We start from the raw sequence: 23260 nt of genomic DNA, 5'->3' as shown, positions 1-23260 counted from the left end.
TTTTTTATAAAAGTATCGGTTCCGGCACCGTTTAGGCACCGGTATCGTTTTAAAAGTATCGGTTATGTACCGGTATCGGATAAAAACCAAACGATACCCATCCCTAATTAGGAGCATAAATATTCACAATTATTATGGGCTTATTATATAGGCTTGCTTTCAGAAGAATATACGTACCTGACCTCTGGATCTGTTAAAGTGTTTTCGATGTGAAAAGGTACATTTTTATGAATTAATATTGCTACACCCCTACTTTTATTACTGTAACATGATGACAAAAACCTGTCCAAACACTTTTGCTTTAATTTACCAACATCCTGAGAAATCAGATAAGTTCCATGCAAGAGTGCTGTTTTTAAATTAGCAAGATGTGTCAAAATGTTAGTACTTTTAACTGGCTGATTGAGACCCTTTGTATTCCAAGAATATAAATAAAATGTTCCCACTTGAGCTTCAGCCATCTATCATATTTAACCCATACAATTGACTTTTTTTTTTTTAAACGTGTCAAAAACTTGAACAAACATTGTTTTATTAGAATTAAACTACTAGTTTAAACTTTGAGAAAGGAATATAGTCAAAAAGAGATTGTCATTAGCCTTTATCCTTATCACTTAATGGCCCATCTAGAGTTAATTCACCAACTTTGTCATTAACCATAAACTAGAATGCAGATAACTTCATGTTTCACAACACAAACTCCTTTACGTTGGAGTCATAAAGTAGGCTTATTAAAGTCTATAGAACTAACCTGTGTCCATTCAGATATTAGGAGGGAAGGGAAGTCAAATGAAAGAAAGAAAGGGGGGAAAGGAGGCAGTATTGGGTTCAAAGTGATCACAACAACTTGTGGAAGATGTTAAATAGCTTCACATACATTAAATCCTGAGAGAAGTAATGGGACACCAATGAAGCACGGTTGTTATTTTAAGGTAAAATTGTTGCATAATGTTATTTTAAGTATATCTTTGTCAAATTGTTGGTAGTGTGTTGCGTAGCCTACAAATTGAGCTATTGGGAAAATGTAACGGTATGGCCAGCGTAGTTAAATTCGGAACGCGGAGCTCGACCGTTATGCGGATCCGGGCCAGATAATTTCCTGGCCTTCTAACCTGACAGCCCACGGAAAGAAATCGCAGGCTAAGACATAAGCTGTCTTTTTTACACTAGTCTGCCCGGAGAGTTGCCTAAACGTCAGGTGAGCGAAAGAGCGAAAGAAAACTAGTCGTTTGCAAAAGGATATGTTCACGTTTTTTTTCAGTGGTGAAACACTACACATGTCCCAAATCTACGCATTTTAAGTTCATGCTCATTTTGAGGTCAAGGTTTTGTCTACAATTTGTCTCAACGTGACATCCGTCGAATGGCACGGATGGTAAAATGATATTCCATAGCTAAATATGAGCAATAACCACAAAAACTTGACCTTGTTTGACCAGACAAAACAGTGTTGAGCTAAATAATTGTGTAGTATCTCTATAAAAAGTATCTAAATGAAATATTAGCATTTAGGCTGTTTCCACGCGTTAGCCCTGATTTGAATGTGGACTACCTTAACTGAACAAACCGGTTTTTTTATAGACGAACGTATGGCTACGGTCGAAAGGTAGCCTAACTTAAAAGCGCCTTAAATAGAAACGCTCATACCCTAACCCGAATTTGCCAACTTAATATATTATTTTCTAAGAGTTACATATGGCCAACAAGTAGCCGACGTTATTTACTCACCACATGTAGAAATTGTCGCTCACAAGCCAACGTTTCCGACCAAACAGCACAGCCACCTTGGTAGCAACATCAGGAAGTTGACAGTTTTGTACAGTATTCTAGTCACTATCCAGGGGCGGGGCATTGCAACTGAAAATCGCTCCATCCGGCCCTGAGAACTTTTGCACTATTTTCACGCAGTTTGACAAAAACGGTATAGACAAAACTGCAGACTACAGATCTCCCGGAAAAAAAGAGTAAAAATCAGTGTACTGTGTGGAGACGTTGTTGTGTGATGAAGCTGAGAAGCATCCGCTACACCACACTGCTTGTCTATGTAACAGTGTGTGAATGTGAGAGCTATGACAGAGCTGCCTTTTATTGTTGATATCAAAGCTAAGAAAAGACAGGCAGGGAGCGAGCCAGGCAAACATCCAACATCAAGATCATGAAGCCTACATGACTTTCCTACCTGTCCGACCTTGGTTTCTATGCCTCCTTATCGTGCAGCTTTACAAGCAACATCTACAAGCCTTATGTCCAGTGATGAGAGTGAAAAAGATGGGAAAAGTGGCCATTATGAAGCCAAGCTGGTGAAGGCCTACAGACCAACACATGTATTGTCATTAACTCATTTTGTGTGAAATAATCACTCATTTTTTAACACAATATGTGTAGCCAATGACACAGCAATGTGTAAATATTACATACAGTATATGTACACATCTTTGTGTTAACCTTCTTAAAAACATTAACACAATGAATGTGTCTAAATACAAATTAATCTTGTTCATCATTCATTGTTGCCTCACGTCCATGGCATACAGCCAGTGAACAGACATTTTGCAAGAGGAACCTATTGTTCTTGTGGCAGGATGTGGTGTTCTAACTTTTTTTAAGAGTGTGAGTGAGAAGCCAACCTCACAGTTTTTTACACATTTAAGAACTGCTGTTTAATGTTCAACCCCCCCCCCCCCCCCCCGCCACCACCACCACCACTATGCAGCCTAGTCAAGTTTAGAACAGCAGCAACCAGTGCTACTCGAGGGGCAGCAAGAGGAGACTGTGATATTCCTTTTAAAAAAAAGTGTATTTGGACAGTCAGTTTTCTCAGTTAGGTCAGCCCGGGAATGGAACCATCTCCCACAGAACATTAGAGAATCAACCTCATTCAACTGCTTTAAAAGAAATGTCAAATCATGGTTGACAAATAACCAAAAATGTGATCATTAGTGGGTAAGCACCAAGCAGTAGAACTTGTATATTGGGATTTTATTTTAATTGTATCTTATTTTTGATTTATTGTCAATGTTGTGTTTGATATATATGTATATATATACGTTAATGCCTTTTTTTTAGGTTGTACACTCTGGCAGGGGGACTGCCAATGGAAACTAGCCTTTTGGCTATAATTGGGTGCATTTACATTTTAATGTTCATGAATGTACACTGTCCCTCTCGATCAAATAAATAAATTGATTGATTGACAGTTGAACGTTGATTTAAAAAAGTTTCCCACCACAAAGTTTACATTTATCTCAAGGCAGATGACTAATATAGCTACCTACACTTCTATTCCCATGATGGATTAAACTTTGGCCCCGGTGTATTTGATGCAGCCTGGTAATAAGTACTATTCCAATAAGCACGTGGTTTGTTGAAATTCAAGTTAACTGAATATCACCTTAATCAAACCCAATACCTAACCTTGCCCATACATTATAGTTAACAGTTTCAACAGATAGTTTGTGAATAATCTGAGCATCTGTAGATGACCACCATTCAAATAAAGTGTGACCGTCAACTGAAATAAAATCTGATACTGTTGAAGACTTGTTTGGAACAGATCAACAAGAATACCATGGTCGTGACTCGTGAGTAGTTATGTTGTCGGAAGAATAAAATGAATGACATTCACACTGTATCCATCTGACCACAAGATGCCACCAAATATCCAGGGCAGATGCAAGAGATGTCCACAATCTCACCCTTAACACGTAGCTGCCTGAATAAAAACTTCTCGAGTGGTCACAAACATGTGGTAGCAATCCTACACCTTTAGGCCTTTATTTTTATATTTTGAACAGTTCTCTCTTTTCTTCATTTATATACTTAACATTTATTTTTCTTAGTCCTTGCTTTGGTGTCTGTAAATTAGAACTTAACAAGCTGCTTTAAAAAAAAAAAAAAAAAAAAGGGGGACAACAAACAATGATATTATCAAAATATATTTTATTCTGGACTTTTCATCTGATCTGACTCAAATCACAAAAGCCAGATCAACATTGTAAAGATAGTATTTGCAACGGGACGTGAGCAAGGAGGGGGGAATGGTACATCAGGACAATGACACAAACTGATCAAGAAAAAAAAAAAGATATCAAATATTTGTGTGGTCCAGGAGGATGGTAAGATACAACTAGGTGTGTTCCTTCTATAGACAGAATTATAAAAAGTTTTCAGAGTACAAAACCTTCAAGGGCCATAAACATGGTAAAGATAAAATTAGGCATTTTAGGTCAGACCAAAAGGAAGCAAACACACTCAAATGCACTGTAAAAAGCATCTCTTTTAAAATCAAAACATTATAAAATACCATTCCACTGTCATAGACAATATAATAAATAGTGTCTTATGGTACAATCTAATTACTGTTGATTATATTAAAGCAAACTTCAAAATACTCTCAACTCTTTACAAAAAAAAAAATATCATTAAAGTAAATTGTGACAAAACAAATCAGAAAATCACAATGGAGGCTGTTAATGAGAAAAGTTTGGCTTTGTGAGCCCTGCTATTCTATGCTACTGAATGGTACAACATGGAATGCCATGAAGTTGGCCCCAAGCCACTGCATTCTCCCAACACTGTTTAACACCCACCTCACCTCTCTTCTGCACAGGTAAAAACACATCTGAACAGGTTTTAGAGCGAGGCAAAGGTGGAGCGCAACATTCCAGATGTAAAAAACAAAACACTTCCTTCCAACAATTTTTAAGTGCCAGCTAAAGTCAAGCTCATTTAAAGTGCAGGAAAATAACAACTTCCTTGTGGTTGACTGGGGATGTGGTAGCTCCTCTATAGCGATGACTGTCTAATGGTATTTTGTTTTAAAACAGGAAAAGCTATACAGTACGACTAATGATGGTGACATTTATTCAGAAGCAGCACACAGGGTGCCAAACTCTCCAAATTATTATTTTTACAAAAAAAAAAGAAAAAGTCTCATAGGAGTAGCATGTATTTCACAAACCCCTGTGACAGCACAGATATAGTATATATGATTTACCATTACCATTTCAGTTTATTGTCATTTCTCTTGAGTGTGTTTTCATGACCCTGCAGCCCAACACTAAATGGTACTGTGTAAAAAAACTCTTCATCAATGGAAACCATCTCTCTCTTCCTCCCTGGCAAACAAATGAAACATAAAAAAACTGTACTGAAGGTACGTACGTAGATACGCACACACTGAGCTCACTGACTTTCCAATGCGTTGGAGGGCCCTCTGGATCTAAGTCACTGGTTAACTGCATTGTCCAGGTCTGCTAATGTGCATATGAAATCACGATGCTGTCCTCGAGGGAGCCATGGCCTCATCAAGTGCATACAACCAACATCAGAATGTGCTGCACTTCAAGGTCCTGTAGTAAAGAAAGGTAATGGCATCAAAATGGCCAACTCACTATGGAGGCCATGCAAATTTCTTGAGGCCAGTTAAATTAATGGTGAGCATTCACTCACATATTAGTGGTGAACGTCCACAGGGTATCGACTAAACAACAACAAAAGAAACCATATGAAGTTTAATGAACCAGGCCACTAAAGGTTTCCCCAGTGACGCACTGCAGATTTTCTTCAGTTTCCTTCTGAGCCCTTTCACACTTGAACCATGTACTTTTTTTATAGCAGCTACAGCATGCATCTCCTCAGTTCTTACACACCTGGATGAGCCCCACACAGAAGAAAATGACTTAAGACGCTAAAGATGTGTGTCCACAACCATAGCACTTATTATTAAAAAGTGATATATTACAGTCAGCCATGTGCTGTGTAGCTCAGGCCAGTCAGTTCTTACAGTGGGTCATTCATTTCAGTCATTCATTCATTTCTATGGAGTTGTCATACTGAGGTCACTGCAGTTTCAAAAGGGAAATGCAGAAGAGATTTAAGATGCTTACATCTGGTTGTGAACTCTTGCACTCCATGTTCAAATTTGGCAAAAAATAAGAAAGATGCAAACGATTACCATTTTTAGGTAGGTGTTAGAGCCACGCCTTTCAAATATATTTCCCCACCGGCTGTCTCAATTTTACACTGCATATTTGTAATCCCTGTGTAAAGAATTGTGGTCCATAAGGCTCTAAATCTGACTATCAGTGGCTGTGAAAAAGTTTGAAATTCCTGAAACTCTCAACTTTGATCCCCAACAAACCCCACAATGGCAAACTGAAACACTGATATGTACAATATGCACACACCAGCAATGATATACAGGTCTGAATGTATGCTCTACTGACTCCACCTACAAGACAGACAGAAGAGAAACTAACTGTGATATGTGGCCTAAGCTTGTGTGTGTTCAACAGTCCTGTGAATGAAATCAAAGAGTACGGCATCTGCTTTTTCCCGGCTTGCACGGAAAGTTGATGCCTTTTTATGTGTGGACTCAGCAGTGGGAGGCCTAAGGGAAGGACCTACAGCAGTGGATGGGCCAGGGACAGACAGAGTCAATTTGGCTATGTACACATTCAGAGTCGGTCCATGGCTTCCTGTTGACAGCGTCATTTCCGCAGATCTAACACGCAGACCTGAGGAAGGAGAAACGAGGAACTTTACTCTTGTGACAGTGCAGTGAAGGCAAAAGGCACATGCTTAACTACAGCGAGAACTCACTACAGCCCACTACTCTCAGTGGGAGAGCTTTTACATTTGCATCTGCAGGCTGTTTCAAGTTAATCAAGCATCAGGGCAGGACATTTTTATGCTTCATCAAGGCTCAAGGGCAGCATCTTGACAGGGGACGAGTGGCACTTACTGATCCGTCTGATGCACTGGCTCCCACTTTGTCCCCTGTTGCGTTCCAGCAGACCTCGAATATACCTCCTGTTCCCCTGTAGCTGTTCACCAAAGCTCCACTCTGTGGACCCACACGAGACACACGGCATTAGTCACAGACCAAAACGGAATGACTTTTGGATTGACTCAGCAGTCAATCAAGCAGTCAAGAGCTCATGTCTTGACCGACACTAACAAGTGTGTGACATTGGTACAGTGCTAGTGCGTCACCCCACCCCTTCCCCCAAACAAAACAAACAATCCACCAACACATGTCCAGCCAACTCCTCCGAGTCCAGCCCTGCCTCTGGAGTGGAGCTGCCATACCTGAGTGTTCCAGATGTGCACACACTTGTCGAAGGAGCCGCTGGCCAGGTGCCGCCCGTCGGGGCTGAAGGCCACGCTGTAGACGGGCTCCTGGTGGCGCGTGAGCGTGTGGATGCAGACGCCACGCTCCGCGTCCCACAGCCGTACCGTCGAGTCAAAGGACGCGCTGTGGGGAGACAGGGGAGAACACCAAAGTCAGTGAGAGCAATAATTATATCTAGACCACCGTATACACATTTCAGCAACAATGGCTTCAGAGAAGTACATCTACATACAGATTATATAGAGATTGTAAATCACATTATTCAATAGACATACATTATAATGGTATGCCCAGTCGCTTTACTTAAAGCAGAGGGGGGCAATACTAACTCAACTGCTGCAGATTTTACACTGCCAGTAGTGACCAACAATCAATTTCTAAGACCACTCTGCTCGAATTGCAGGGCAGCGGCAAATCATACAGGAGTACAATAGATGCATATTGTTTCAATTTGGCAGACTGACAATGATGTCATTAAATATGTTAGCAAGAGCACAGCTAGGCCCAGAGTCAAGGCTGACAGTGTTGGCTATGATGAATGGTCATGGATGTATGAATCTGGCATGATGACAGTCTAACGTAGCTGTCAAATGATCAAAGCTTCAAATGAAATTAATGCAACCCGTCATGCGTGACGGGGCTGCTGGAAAATGAATCAACATGCAGTGCATCACTACCGCTGTCTCTTGCTCACAGTTACCCATCACAGATCCTAGCAGTGCAATGTTCCTGTAAAGAAAAACAGATCACGGCATTCAGCACTACCTGGCTAGCATCACATTGGCGTTGGGGTTGTTGGTGCCTGGGCCCGTGGGGCTCCACTTGATGGTGTAGATCTCCTTACTGTGGGCCTGCAGGTCATGCAGACAGCCATCCTGCTGCATGCTCCAGATCTGCACAGAAGAATATACACACAGAGTCAGTTTAATTTCCGTGTCTGCTAAGAACACGGGACAACAAAGTATTCGCAGCACAGTAAATGATGTTGCCTAACCTTCAGAGTCATGTCGTCGGAGCAGGAGGCCAGTAGGTTGCCTTGGGGATCCCATTTGATTGCGTTCACCTCATTCTAGGGGGTAACAAAGAGTAAGAGTGAGGACAGAAGAGATAAAAGGCTCCCCAGCTCGGTCCTGAGCTGTGGTTAGGCTACACTGAGCGAGAGAGAGAGAGGGATGGACGAGCAACTGAAATACTAGGGAGGAGACGAGGCAGAGAGAGACGATGGATCGAGAGGAGATGAGGGCAGAGCAGGAACGTGTTGGGCATGTGAGCTCTACAGTACCGTGTGACCCTGGAATGTCTTGACGGGTCGATCCTGGCCCAGCTTGCACACATGGATGCACATGTCCGTGCTGCAGGAAGCGAATGTGTTGTTGCTCTGCCAGTCCACGTCCAGGGCAGGAGCTTAAAAAGGGCAGTCACAGATGAAGGAGGACCAGATTAAGATCTCACTTTTTATACAGAATGATTTGTAGCATAGGAGCTGTAGTCCGTGGATGAGGTGACTATTTCATACTACAAATTAGGGCTAGGCGATATATAAAATGAATCAATTATATTGAATTTTTGTGAAAACTACCTGATTCGCCTTATCGAGATTAGTGCTTCCTCTGCAGTCACTCAAATGCCAGCACTTCTCTGGAGTTACCATAGAGTTACGACAGTAACATTTGCAGGGGGGGGGGGGGGGGGGAAATCTTGCGGTTATGTCAGTCCACTATTGGTCTGTTGTCGAATGGGTCCTTCATTAGACATGTTAGTGCTGTTGCCTGTTTTCAAGGTTGTGTCATGTTATTGCTGCCGGTAAACTGCAGAATAACAGCAACCAAACTCAACATGGGTGAGCCATGTCAGAGTTAACTCGCTAGTGGTAAATAACGTAGTCAAAGTAGGTTTAACATTACACATCACAAACACGTTACCCATGTTTGACAAACATAGACTAGGCCTACTGTCTATGTCTACTGCTGTAAAACTGTATTTCAGTCGCCTTGTTCAATCATTTGACTGCTTTGTTTTGCATGTTGTCCTGACGTGTCCTCCTCCCTGCCATTTGACTGTGGTTGCAAAACAAATTTTATTCTACGAATATACTAGGCTACTAACTACGCAAAGACGGATGTTATTGACGTGGGTCACATTGCTCGGTTGTTGATTGGGTTGTTGTTGCTGCTGCTGCTGCTGCTGCAAGGAATTGTGGGGCGATACTTTCCTTTCGTAAAAGGTCCAGCTTACCCTATGCTAAAGGAGATGTGAAAGGAAGCAGTGAAGCACTTTTCCTAAGCATTTAGAGAATTCGACCAGCTCTTATCATGGCTGCCACTAACTGAGTGAAATGATCTGAAAGTATCCAAGTAAAAAAAGACTATCCGAACAGGGCCTAGGGCTGGGCGATATGGTCCTAGTTACTGAATGTCATAGTTTTAATAAACTATTTCTGATTCATGTTTTGTTCATGTGTACAGAACTAAATTGATTAAAATAGTCAATCGTCTATAACACTGGAAACATTGAGATTAAACTTTTAATTTTTTTTTTTAAATCGCCCAGCCCTACTACTAATGCAGACCAGCTGTGCTCACCAGAATGGAATGGGAATTGCTGTTTGGCTTCTCCTGTGTGTGCATCCCAAATGATCGTAGTCTGATTGTAGGACAGAACACAGACATGGTAAACAACACGAATCCCCATCATTGAAAAGGTTGCAAATGAAAAAACAGACAAGAATAGAGAGAACTATTACCTTATCTACTCCAGCACTGAGAATGAAGTTGCCCTTCTTGTTCCATTTCAGCGCAAATATGGGGCCTTTGTGTTGGCCCAAGGTACTGGCAAGGTTGCCTGCAAATGACATTGTTGTTAAAACCAATGACACAACGTGACAGATTAAACAATGTAAGGGTTATGAGAACCACAGACAGAGGAGTCTCACCATCTTTAGTCCATATTCTGGCAAAGCCGTCATAGGAGCCAGTTGCCAGCAGCGTTCCCTCACTCTGCAAGAATGAAGATAAAAACAACCAAATCACTCTCTATTAATCAGTCTACCACAGAAGTAACTCAACTGTTTACATGCAAACCCCATTCTGGGTTTCAATGTAATTAGGCTGAAAAACAATCTAATGTATCAACTACACAGCCAATGGTCAGAAGGCTAGATCAGAGTGTAGGCTCATGTGACGCCTCCCAAGAGTCCACGGGAAACACATTTCCTGCTCTGGCCGGTTGCCAAGGGATACCTCTGGCAGGATAACTTACATTCCAGTCGAGTGAGGTGACGTCTTTGTTGCTAGGCACGTCCTGGCCTCCCTCTCGGATGCAGTGTCTCAGGACCAGCTGTGTGGAGCCGCTAGAGCTGTTCTCGCTCAGGTTCCAGATCCGAGCTGTTGAGTCTCCAGACCTGCATACACACCCCCGCACGCACACAAACACACAGGCACACACACACATATAGAAGAAGAGATATATTCTCAGAAACAAAACATATATAAAGGTCATGACCGCCACCAAAAATGTTGGTATGTCAATACATACAGGGGCGGAGATCCCATTTCATTGTAGGGGGGGACAATACATGGTCAAATTTCAGAGTGTAATTCCGGGGGGGGGACATGAAAAAATTGCTTTCACGAGAGCTAGCATAAACTGCTAAATACCGAATTCTCTTATCACATTTACAAACAGAAATTCGAAGTCATTTTAAATTATCTAAACAGCATTAAATGTACTAACACGAAATATCTATTCACAGACAAATAATGTCCAAAGTTCAAGAGAACTTGATGCTCAAAATAAGTTATAAAACAGCTCAACAGGGAATTGAACTAGCAACCTTTTGATTACAATACGACTTCTCTACCTCCTACGCCACTGTCACTTCATATTACAATACCAGCATAGTTGATGGACCGTAGAAAAAGATGACATTAATTTAACTTCATATAATTTAACAAATCTAGAGAGGCACTGAGATGTAGACCTACGTTTATTAACTAGCATGAACCTGCCCTGACAGGACAGTGTCCTAGACTGTCTAGCTAGCTATCTTAACTGTGTTAATTACCGGCATGCGTGTGTTATCGGCAAACGTTCACGTTGTCATGCCAATCCATTAATAAGCTTATGTATACTTGTGCATATCGATTGGAACTTCGTAAATGGAGTTTAGAAAAAAACTTCTTCTTTACATGTTCTTACTGCGTTCGAGAATGAGGTAAATCTCTTTACATATCGTGTATCATAGCGGCAGCGACAGGGGACAGAGGAGGAAACAGTCTGACAATCTGACCGTGTAGGCTACTGGGCTGATTAACTGAAACACGGAGCTGCCGGTAGCCCTGCCCGTTGGAAACAGCATGTGAACCAAACCACTTTGAGGAATAGGGGGAACATGATTTTTCAACACTTAAAAAACACATTTTTTTACGTCTATAATTAGCACCGCTTGTGTCGTCGTATTTTTATTTAAAAAAAATAAATAATAAAAAAATTTAAAAAATTAGTTTTCAATGATTGTTGGGGGGGACAACTTTATGGTAGGGGGGGGGGGCACGTCCCCCCCGGGATCTCCGCCTATGAATACATAGATATTACGCCAGTGAAACAGTTACACACATAGGCAGAAAACCAGGTTAAGGCTATTTTGATTTCTCACAAGCGTGCCATGGACGTATTTCATGAAAGGGCTCATCTGTGTACTTTTTGTTCACATTTTAGGATCGGTGAATTTGATTAATGCACAAACTGGAAACAACTGACAGCAACTGAAACGGTTGAATTGTGAACAAGCTAAATGGGAGACGGACCCGGAGGCAAGCAGGTCGCTGACGGGGTTCCAGGCACAGATGAACACCTCGGACTCGTGGCCGCGCAGCACCATGGCTTTGCTGGCAGGGATCTCCACCGCTCTGTCCACCTCCATCATCTCCGCATGGTGGTCTGTTGGAACAAGCAATAGCACATGTGAAAAGGGGCACCATTAACACTTCAGGGTTTCGACAGCCTTTCAAAGACAAATTGCTTAAGCCTTTTCGTGATGCTTTGAAAATCCAATGACCATTCAGTCACAACCATGACTGATGCAGGGGATAATTACACTAAATTTCACATTTATATATACAATATCTTCACTCAATCCAAAATATTTCACACAAAAAACTCTTGTCATTCAAATATCTTAGGTAAACACTACAAATTATGAAAATAACAGTTGTGTGTTTCATGTCAAGTGAGGGCGTTTTTATCTTTCATCACCAGTGACAGGAAGTATTACTCCATAGCATAGTAAAATGTATTGCTTTGAGTTGTTTCGTCACCACTGCTGTTTCTAATGGCCAAGGTTGTTTTGTAGGTGGAAAAAGAATTCCCACAATCTAAGATTCTTTTCAAGGACTTTCCAGACCCAACTCCCTCAAATTCAAGGACCCAACATGGCATAGTCTGAGACACGCGTCAAGGTTAGTTACTGTTCTAAAACTGACCATTTTTTTTATCGATAACTAGCAGGTTTTACAGAAGCTCACAAACAACAATTACAAAAATAATAGAGAGGCCTGAATGTGTAAACACTTCTCTAAACTTCTCAACAGTACTGTGTTACCATGATTGCAGACTAAGTGGTCTCTGGCCAGGGCTGGACTGGGATAAAAAAAATTGGCCCTGGCATTTTTTTAGCCCAGATGGCCCACCAGAATCGGTTGGAAACCACCCACTAGTATACCATCCTTGCGGTTAGACTATTGTACTTTTCCCCCAAACCCCTACATAGCTGATTAGTATTAGGTCACTCCTCCGCAACCCGCTTGCGCTAGTAAGAGATGTGATTGGGCTAGCCTAGTGTCAATATAAATGTAAGCGCTTTCAATGCCCCATGCCTATTCAAGTCTGTTTTTAAAAACTTCAAAGTCCTTGTAGAAAGCGGAATACTTACTCGCTAGGGTGTGCGCTCCATTTTCCTCTCCGTTGGCGGCATTTTCGCCATTCTTGGCGCCTCCAGTGGCCGCAGTGTTGCCGGGGGCTGTTGCCGAGGAGGCAGCAGCAGCCTGCTGCTGGGCGAGCTTGTCCCGGTACACCTGCTGCCGTGTCTGGACTACGTCGGGCATCACTGCGTCGATCAGCGACAGGGACTCAATTGGCCGGCCATCAAACAGTGTTCCATCCTGACAACACACAGACATGAAGATATTAGGTAAAGTACTTCAGTTAAGTACTGCTGGAACCAAATGGTGGGGTGTTCAGTGTGAATATAATCTAGGGCCAATAACCAACTCCTAAATCTAAGTTTACAAAGTTAGTAGAATTTGGCTGAAAGCTTGGAGATATATCAAATAATTATGTATTACATGACCTCACACAAGTTGTGATTTGTTCCAAAAATATTTAGTTAATTTAACATCTCTCTACCGTATACACACCTACTAAAGGGTGCCTAGAGGGACAGAGAGTTGAGAACCTTCTGGAACAGTTTCTCCATTATGTTCTGTGTGGTCTGGCTATTGACAGCTGGTGCTGGTGGTCTGGGTCACTGGCAGCAGGACACTTACCTCGTTGATGCTGACCTCCGCCTCCACGTACTGCAGGCCCTTCTGGAGGATGGAGATGAGTGCGGCCGGGGGCACTAGAGCTCCGTTGATGTTGGACTGGCTGATGTGGCTCTCTATGCCAAACGTGAAGGCAGAGTGGGAGAAGCCTGGAGGAGAAACAGGGAACCCACTCGCAACTTCACTCCATTCAGAAGACACCTCAACAGGTGACACTCCCATCCGGCCAAGACTGCCTCCACACAGTCTGGGTGGGATGGACAGGTGCCCCTCACAATCGTAAATGGGAGACGAGATTGCTATCCACAACTATATCTGCCTGTACAGTGATGCAAGCAGCACAGGGGTGACAAACTTCAAAATGCACTACTCAAATCTTCCTACATTGTGGTCTAATTGTCCCGACTGTTCTGCCATCGTATTCAAAAACAACTAACTCCTGTGTATGTCAGTCTGTGGGACTTGTAGAGACAAAACAGTGAATTATTTCGGCTTACCCGACTCCTGCAGGTATCTGTACACCAGGAAGTTGACCTCATCACTGCTTATGCTCATTTTTAATCCTGGATATACCAAGGGGTCAGAGCAGGAGACGAGCCTGGGGGGGGGGGGGGGGGGGGGGAGAGGCCGCATTAATAACACTGAGAAGGGAAAGAGCAGTGGAAATGATAGTGTCCCAATTTTCCATGTCGGTGGCAGTAGACGGTCATCAATAAGAATAACTATAGGGTTGGTCTTATTCCCCACTGTCCCTATATAGAAGAAAATGAAATATTATGTAGCCTAAATATTATGTAGCCTAACAGCGACTGAAAGGCTCTAATCTGGAGGGTCAACATGGCTGCATCAGAAGGGGAAGTTAAACAAATAAGGGGAAGTAGAAGTTTAAAAACAAACCTCAAATATATATGTAAAAAAAAAAACTGCACAAGTGTCTTGAGACGCAACAGTCCTTTTTAGTGCTCCCGAGCTCCTACAAATGCCAATGTACACCAGCTATGCGGCCAAAGTTTGCTTCCTTTTTTTCACTTTCAGAGCCTGTCTGGCCTCGGGCTAATTTCCACTCTGTGCACAGTGACTGGGTGTCAGCAGAACTCCCTCAAATAGAACGTCTAACGATTGCAGACCCACCCCAGAGAGGGGACCAGCAGGTGTGTGTGTGTGTGTGTGTGTTGTAAGCAGTACTGTGGGTGTGTGTGATTTCACTCGCATTATCCATACTCCTTTACAACTTTCTTGTTTTCTGAATGTTATGCCACAATACCACAAATGAGATTGCCACCTATTAATGCAGCTCAAAATAAGACAAGCTCAGCTCGACTCTTTGGCTATGATCCTAATGAACCCTGGAGTTCTTCAAAAGCAGCTTAGCCTCCTTAAGACTCGGGGAGGAAGGGGGGTGAATTCCATATTGCCCTTCAGCCTTTATATAAGCTACCATTGAGTATGGAATTCAACAGCATCAAGTTAAGTGTCTTGATTGAACTCTGCCTATAGAGAGAGCCCATCTTGAGCCAAGGCTGAGGAAGCACATTTGGATCACACACATGCAGATTAAAGAGAGTGAATGATCGAGTGGACTTATGTTTAAAATGAAGGCATTCCTGGTTTGGCATCAAAGCTGTGGGTTGACAGCTGATTCACAGCAAGATTAGGTTAAAGCAGCAGTAAGGAGTTTTGGTCTAAAACTGGCGACTAACTACATAAAAGGCAAGAAAAACTTTGCAAACACCACCAACAGCTCCGTTGGTACAGAAAAGCTTGCCAATATGGTAACTGGTGTCTTTTGGTGATATAGTTAAACTTTTTTTATTTTCACGATGTGTTCCAGCCCGGAACACAAAAATACAAAGTCAATATCCTGGAAGGCTGGTGGAAATGGCATACGCGTTTACTTCAAAAAATGGCAAACTGCTGCATAGTTGCATGTCCAGCTTTTTACCATGCCAAAACATCAAACACTGATATTAATATGAATAAAATCAACATACAAGGTTTGCAGTTCCACCAGACCACCACAATAAAACAGAAAATGGGCCCAATTTCTCCTCTCAACTTCCATCTACATAGATGCTTGCAGCTTTTTGGCTATTGCTGGCTGTTGAGACCTCACGTCATCGTCTCATCTGGGGGTGAATCGGCTGAGTATAGACTCACCGCTCAGCACTTATGGCAGGTCCACTGCATAGGCCAGACACTCTAACGCCAGAGAGCCGAGAAGAACAGACATCCTCTACTTACCAACAATAACAGGAGTAGTGAGCATGAGGACTGCTGAGCTCCGGAAAGTGTATTGGCGTGGTATCACGGACTCTACCTTTAAACACATCTTACCCTGTCACTTCTCAGAAGTTGTTTAATGGTACTTTGTTTCTCCAGCTCAAATGAATATTTACAACACAACACAGTTTGTCCAGGATATATGTACTTAGCTGAATGAAACACGCACATGGCTGACTGTAACGATAAAGAGAAATTACTCAAGTGCAAGGCTGAGCAGTCGTGCCTGCCTGCCTGTACTTCCCTCCCCATGATGGGGTATTCCCTCAATAGGCGCGTCTGTCTCTCTGTCCCTCTCTCTCTTACACACAAACAAAGACTACAGCTGTTGGTGGGATCATATCGAACTGTTTGCAAGCTCCTGTGTTTGAGAGTCATGAGTTTCAGACAGCTCAATGGGTTTTATGAGAGTTGATCTGAAAGAAAACAGGACTTAGGCTAGTTCTATTTTGGGTCTAAACCTAGAGCCAAAGTCTGTATGTTCAAGAAAATGCATAGAAAAATCAAAAACATTGTGGTATTAACAATGCACAATTGCAAAACAGATGCATGGCTAAACTAAAGGCAATGGTTACTGTAATGCTTACCATAAGAGCGCAGTGTTTAGATGCCCATCTTGCAGACGATGAGGGAAGGAACCTCTTAAGAGCCTGTGAGTGACGGATTTGCAAACAATAGTCACATTAAGGGGGTATTCAACAAAGACCTAATGAAAATACTTAATGTTGCTAACAAGTATACTAAGGAAAAAAAATTGGTTATGCCAGTAACTGCTTGTTTTATTACCCAACATCATAGACAAAGGGGATAAATCAATGTAACTTCCTCTAGGCAACACTAACACACAAGTGAAACATACAACAGCAGATTTAGAGGTACAATCATTGGAGAAAGCTAGACATTTTCAAATGGGAGTCAAATAAAACACAGTCGCTCATCAATATTCTCTTGCCCTAAATGCATGATTGATGAGTAGGTGCTTTGCTTGATTGGTTGGTTATTAGAGGACCACAAGACTGTCTGAGTGTACCAGTGGTGACCACCTCAGCCACCCATCTACAATCCTTGACCTGGTGTACATAACAAAAAAACATCACATTACAGCTCATGTTGACAACCCAGAATGAAAAGTTTGAGATCTGAAATTCTCATTTAGCTTCAACTGCTAACTAACCAGCACCATGTAAACCACACATGCCATTTTTACAGTTGCACATGTGAAGAGATTTCAACATGAAAATGTCTCTTACCTATCTAAACTGGCCAAAGCGGGCAAATGGAATGAAAACTGTTGCTGGTTAAGGCCCATATAGAACATATAAAAGTGCAATCGTGCCCTCGCATAAAATTGAAACTGTGTTACATGATCTTTAAGGTTCAAGCGTTGTTTCATCATACAGCTGCTCACTATAATTGTGCCAACTTGTGCATAACACCAAGTATTCAGAAACAAAACCACACGTGGAGTCAACAGCAACAAAAATTTGATGCTGCAGTAAGAACAACATATATGCACCAAGTACATTGTATGGACACTCCATGGCATCCCCATGTAAAACGCTGACGTTACAGTTCCTAAGATGAAACACTTTCACGAATAGCTAAGGCAAGTTTCAGAGAAACTCATACCAGTTATCCATCAGCATTTTTCAGCCCTCGCTTTTTGGGCTTAAATAACATTTAATGAGTTGATGCTTATGATGAACTCAATATAAAACAAACCTCAGAGATTAATTTAACACTTTATGAACTCGAAACAGGTTTAACTTGAACGATCAATCACTGCAAATATTCTGTCCTATCTAGTAAGTTACGTTAAAATACCCTGTATCATTCCCCGGCGTTCGTGGATTTGTAAATACAGACGCATTGGCATCTTTGCGTAATTAATAAAACCTATAAGTAACGAACGTGAACTGCTGGAACATGCCTCCCTAGATAGCCCTCATACCGTTACATTTTACCCATCACTAATAAGTGATAACCGTGACCTTAGCCAGCAATTCAGCTAGCTAACGTCTATAGGTAGCCAGCTAACTGAAGCTAGTTCATTAGTTCAATGCTTCATGGCAATCCTCGTGGCATGCTCCACTCCAATCCATGTTGGACTAACCATCGATTTAATGTGCCAATGAGTTTATGGATATCTCATATAGATTTCAAAACGAGACTGCAACAAAAACCCACTGACTTGAGAAAAAGACAGCTAGAAAGTAAACACAGCATTTAACTTAGCTGCTGGTGGTAGCTAGCTCAGCTAGTAAATCAGCTAACTCGAAAATCTAGCCTAGCTACCAAGCTAGCTAACGCTCTCGTAGCATAATGGCAGCTTTAGCGCTTCTGCGGCCTCTTCCTGGTGTTTGTTGACCGTTTGGTGAATAACGCAAAATATAATGGGATTGGATGTTATTTGGTTTCCTAATAGTGTTTTGCACACACATATTACTACTGTAGGCCTTCAAATGTTTAGCCAGAGATTAACTAGCTATAACACAAAGCCCATCCCCCACATAGGAGGCAGCGTAGTAGGTACACTCAAGCTAGCCTACTAGCTAACTTCTAAGATTCTACAGTGAATAATGGCTAACCATCTAGCTAGTTAGCTGCCTATCGAACACTAGATAGCTAGCTATGTCCCAAACTTGTCCGTTATATGCTACCTAGCTAGTGTTCCCCATTTCATGCATAGTCAATCTCAATATTAGGTGCTAGCCAGCCACCAAAACAAACCGATTGACAAATGGCTCACGATTGTTGCGTCTCCCGGTAGCGAGCTAAATTAAGAGCCGTTCTTACTTTTAAAATCCAGATCACTCTAGGGTCGCCTTCAGAGCCTTCTGCCTGAGCCGCTTCAGCTCGTGCGGTATTTCCAACTCGTGCAGCTAGGTTGTTTATTTCTGTGAAAAAACGATATGTACCCAACAAAGTGGGCTTGTCCGACAGTTTAATCACAAAATGATTATGTCGTTATAGTTCAATAATGTTTGACTCGGCACAGAAGTTATTACAACGATATCATGAAACATTGGAAAGCTAATAGTCAGCAAAGCTGCTCAAAGGAAGCCAATGGCCTCAGATAGCCAGCAATGGGCGGAGACCAACCAGGCGAAAATGAGGCACTTATGGCAGCTAGGTTATCTCTCATCAGGCACACGCATTTTCGTATAAAAAGTGAACATATCCGCATCTACGAGCAATTTAAGGGATTTTGATGATAGCCAGTCTCCACTGTAACGCCACAGAAACGTGTATCCAGAGGCACAGTGAAGTTTAACCGATTTGAAATCATCACATTAAACATTAAATAAATGTGAAGTTTAGTGCTAAACAGACACAGCATTTTATCACAGGCGTCTTAATGTAAGCAAATTTAATACAAATAAAATAAAACAATAATAGCAGGAAGAAATCTTCCAAGTTTGTATAGTTCTACCCATCCCCCACAATAGTTAGTAGGCCTATTTTCTCCTGGCTGGTCATAGCCTGCAATAGATTAATTCCACTCCACCCCCTTCGCTCAGTCATTCAGACTTGGAATCGTCATTGGTTTATTGTGCATTCAGGTTTTTAAAAAATTGTATTTCGGTACAATACCAATAAGGTAACTGTATTTCCTTCTCTTTGACAGTTCAGAAAGTGGACACTTGATTCATTAAACATACTGTGGATGTTCTAAATCTGTGCTGATTTTATTAGCACTATGCTTTGTAAACTGTGGTGTTGTGCACTTTCAATGTAGGTCTGTAGGTTGAATTTGTATAATGACAAGCAGATTTGTCTTTAAAAAACACTGAGCTGAGGGCAGGTTTAATTCTTAAAACTTGGTTTCCTCATTTTCTTTTCTAAGATTACATTGTGCTTTTGACTTACAGAATACGCTTAATTGAAAGCCATCTTATTGATGTCTCTTTTCTGTTGTCTTCATTTGCACATTTGGCATTGGCAGGTAGGCTAATCCAAAAGTAATGGAAAGTAATCAAGTTACATTACTTTAATATTGTGATACTTGGATTAGGTTACTGAATAACATTTTTAACAGGTAATCAGTAATTGTATCAGAGTACATTTTTAAAGTAATCCTCCCAACCCTGCCAGGGGCGTAGGAAATAAGGGGGCAGGAACCAGCGGATGATTCTATCCACCTTTTTGGAAGCCCTTCATACATTATACCTTGTATTATACTAGTTACATCAGGAATTTGAATAAACTATGCCTCCTTAAACATTTGATTATATACTTTCTCTCAAATCTGTTGGTATGTGGAAGCCAGACAGCCCCTTAAAGCAGCATAACGGAATAATTGCTAATCGCTAACGAGATGCTAGCGGCTAACACTAGCGAAACCTCTTGAAATGTGCTTACTTTGACACTAGTGCCGTGTTCGAATTCTTAGATAGCTGTCTTCATCCTTGATCTCTTGTTGGACAGGTGTCTGACGAGACAGGTCCTTTCTGGGGAAGGTATCTCAAAAACCGTTGATTTCGAACAGTCTATTAAGATAGCATGTACGGCAACATGACGCTGTGTCATCACGCTGTGTGTGCTTATTTGCTAGCTAGCAGCTACTGTTAGCGACCTGGCTAACGGATACATCGCTAACGAAATCAGACTATTTTTGTTAATCAATCATGACATAAGTACATAGTACACTGTTTATTTCTCAGTAACTTTAAAAAAAAATAACCAAAAAAAGCAAAGAAACGTACATCGGTGAATACTTTTGTGGAACTTCGATGATTTCATCCGCCATCTTTTTTTAAATTTGTCTCTGGTTAGGGAATGGCGCAGAGAGTTATGGGTAATAGCTGCTGCCATCGAGACATCAAAGCAGCTCATATGCTCTCTTGAAAAATGACCGTTATGTGACGTATTTCAAGGTATCTTATTAAAGCGGAAGAGAAGGTTTAAGACATTTCGAACAGTCCCTGCTCTCTTAATAGGAAGGAAGGAAAGAAGGAAGGAAGGAAGGAGGCATTTTAAGACAGATTTATGGTTCTTGTGTGAGCATAGAAATGCTCATATGGGGGACTGATAGAACCGAAAATAGCTATTCTACTGTTATTTTGTATCATCTAATTCTGTAATTCATACCCCTGGATGTGAACTCTGTCTGTCTGAACTGTTAGCATCTGAACCCCTTCCTCCCAGATAGCCTCCTTCCTGCTATCACCCTTTGTTCTCCCCCCTCCCCCCACAGGTGAACCCCCCACCCCACTGTCTCCCCTTCACCGACTAGAACACTGGGTTGGTGTCTCAGGTGTTGTTATCAAGTGGTTGAAATCATACTTACAAGACAGGAGCTTTTTTGTTGCAGTTGGCAACTGCACCTCAACACCTACGTCCCTGACCTGTGGAGTCCCCCAGGGCTCAATTTTGGGTCCACTTCTATTCAACCTTTATATGCTCCCACTTGGACAAATCTTAAAGAATAATTTGATCTCCTATCATAACTATGCTGATGACACCCACATTTACTTAGCTTTGACACCTAATGACTATGGTCCCCTTGAATCTCTTTGTGATTGTATTGAGCAAATTAACCACTGGATGTCTCAGAACTTTCTCCAGCTAAACAAAGACAAAACTGAAGTAATAGTTTTTGGTAAAAAGGAGGAAAGATGTAAGATTGCCACCCTTCTTAACAAAAAAGGACTTAAAGCAAAGGATATTGTCAGAAATCTTGGTGTCCTCTTAGACAGTGATCTAAATTTGAACAGCCACATGAAAGCAATTACTAAATCTGCGTTCTACCATCTCAAAAACATTGCCAAACTTAGGGGTTTTATGTCAAAAGATGACTTGGAAAAACTAATTCATGCCTTTATCTCCAGTAGGGTTGATTACTGCAATGGGCTGTTCACAGGCCTTCCCAAAAAAAACCTTAAACAGCTTCAAATGATACAAAATGCAGCAGCCAGAATTCTTACAAAAACAAAAAGAACTGACCACATAACCCCTATACTGAAATACCTGCGCTGGCTCCCAGTAAGTTACAGGATTGACTTTAAAGCTCTGCTGCTTGTTTTCAAGTAATTTAATGGGATAGGGCCAAAGTATCTATCTGACATGTTTCAGCAGTACGTACCACTCAGATCTCTCAGATCGCAGCATAAATTTCTATTAGTAAAACCCACTGTCCAAACTAAACAGGGTGAAGCAGCACTCAGCCACTATGCGGTTCACCTCTGGAACCAACTTCCAGAAGACATTAAAAACGCTCCAACTACTTTCAGTTTTAAATCTAGACTAAAGACCAAACTTTTCTCAGATGCCTTCTGCTAACTGGCCATGAACAGTTCCTTTGAAGTATTATTGCTTACTGTAGTAGACTAGTGATTGTTATTATTCTTTTTATGCTTTTATTTCCTATATTTTACTATTTTTATGCCTTAATGTTCTCATGCTTTTATTTTCTATAATTTACTGTTTTTATGATCATGCACTGACCTTTTGCTTTTTAAAAAAAAAATGTATGTGAAGCACATTGTTGTGCATGTATGTGAAGCACATTGAATTACCACGGTGTATGAATTGTGCTGTATAAATAAAATTGCCTTGCCTTGCCTTGCCTTGCCTTCCTGCCATTACCTGTAGGGTGTGGTCTCCCTTCCCCTCCTGTATTCTACCTGACTGAATGGTATGAATGCCAACATATTCTACAATAGGCCATTCTCTGAGCACCCCGCACGCTGAAATAAACTTCAGAAATCCTGACTGCGTCTTCCGGTCCGTTCTTCAAGTTTGCGTGTTCATTTAGATTCTATCATTTGGTCCTTCGAGCCAGAGAGATCTACATCTCCCCGAAACCGTAACAAAGAATCCAAGCCGATGCTTCTAGCATTGTGAACGGGACAGGTAAGCGATTAATGCTCATTCTACGTGCAGAATTGTTTTGGCCGGAGTCAGAGTTCAGAGAAGAGAAAGCTTATGGTGTGCTTTAATAGTACCTGCTCCCTGACACAGAGATTTGTTGGATTTCTGTGTTTGGCCATGCACTAATTGATCAATTTGAGTTGATCAATTCAAAGTCTCAAACACTAAGATATCCGGCACTACAGCGTACTGCGTAAAGGCATCGAGATCCAAGCTTAGTCCCGATAGACAGTCAGAAAATTAATAATAATAATAAAAAAAAAGTCTGGACGCGAGTGTTGTAGGCCGACATTGTCCGACAGATCAGTATGGCGATGCGAGCAAGTGCTTGTGTGTCTCTGTGTGTGCGCTGGCCAGCTGTGATATAAATGAGACTAACACGACTGTTTCACTAACTTAGTGATAAATACATCTGACCACTACCACTGACTTG

At 41.6% G+C, this 23260-nt stretch overlaps 1 protein-coding gene across 1 annotated transcript; it reads right to left on the bottom strand.

Annotated features, from left to right (window-relative positions):
• Positions 1-3922: 3922 nt before the first annotated feature.
• tbl1xr1b (tbl1x receptor 1b) lies at positions 3923-19058 on the bottom strand. The gene is made up of 16 exons (XM_012815352.3): positions 18751-19058; positions 16542-16604; positions 14172-14272; positions 13678-13823; positions 13065-13293; positions 11941-12073; positions 10394-10535; positions 10068-10131; positions 9879-9976; positions 9718-9778; positions 8418-8539; positions 8130-8204; positions 7901-8028; positions 7093-7258; positions 6746-6847; positions 3923-6518 (listed from the first exon to the last, which is right to left on the bottom strand). The coding sequence occupies exons 3-16, from the start codon at positions 14227-14229 to the stop codon at positions 6492-6494; spliced, it is 1551 nt and encodes a 516-aa protein (XP_012670806.1). The 5' UTR covers positions 14230-14272; positions 16542-16604; positions 18751-19058; the 3' UTR covers positions 3923-6491.
• Between the last annotated feature and the right edge of the window lie 4202 nt (positions 19059-23260).

Source organism: Clupea harengus, chromosome 22 (genome assembly GCF_900700415.2).
Source record: "Clupea harengus chromosome 22, Ch_v2.0.2, whole genome shotgun sequence".
Taxonomy (NCBI): Eukaryota; Metazoa; Chordata; class Actinopteri; order Clupeiformes; family Clupeidae; genus Clupea; species Clupea harengus.
Note: the sequence above shows the minus strand (reverse complement) of the source record. Positions and strands in the feature narration are given on the sequence as shown.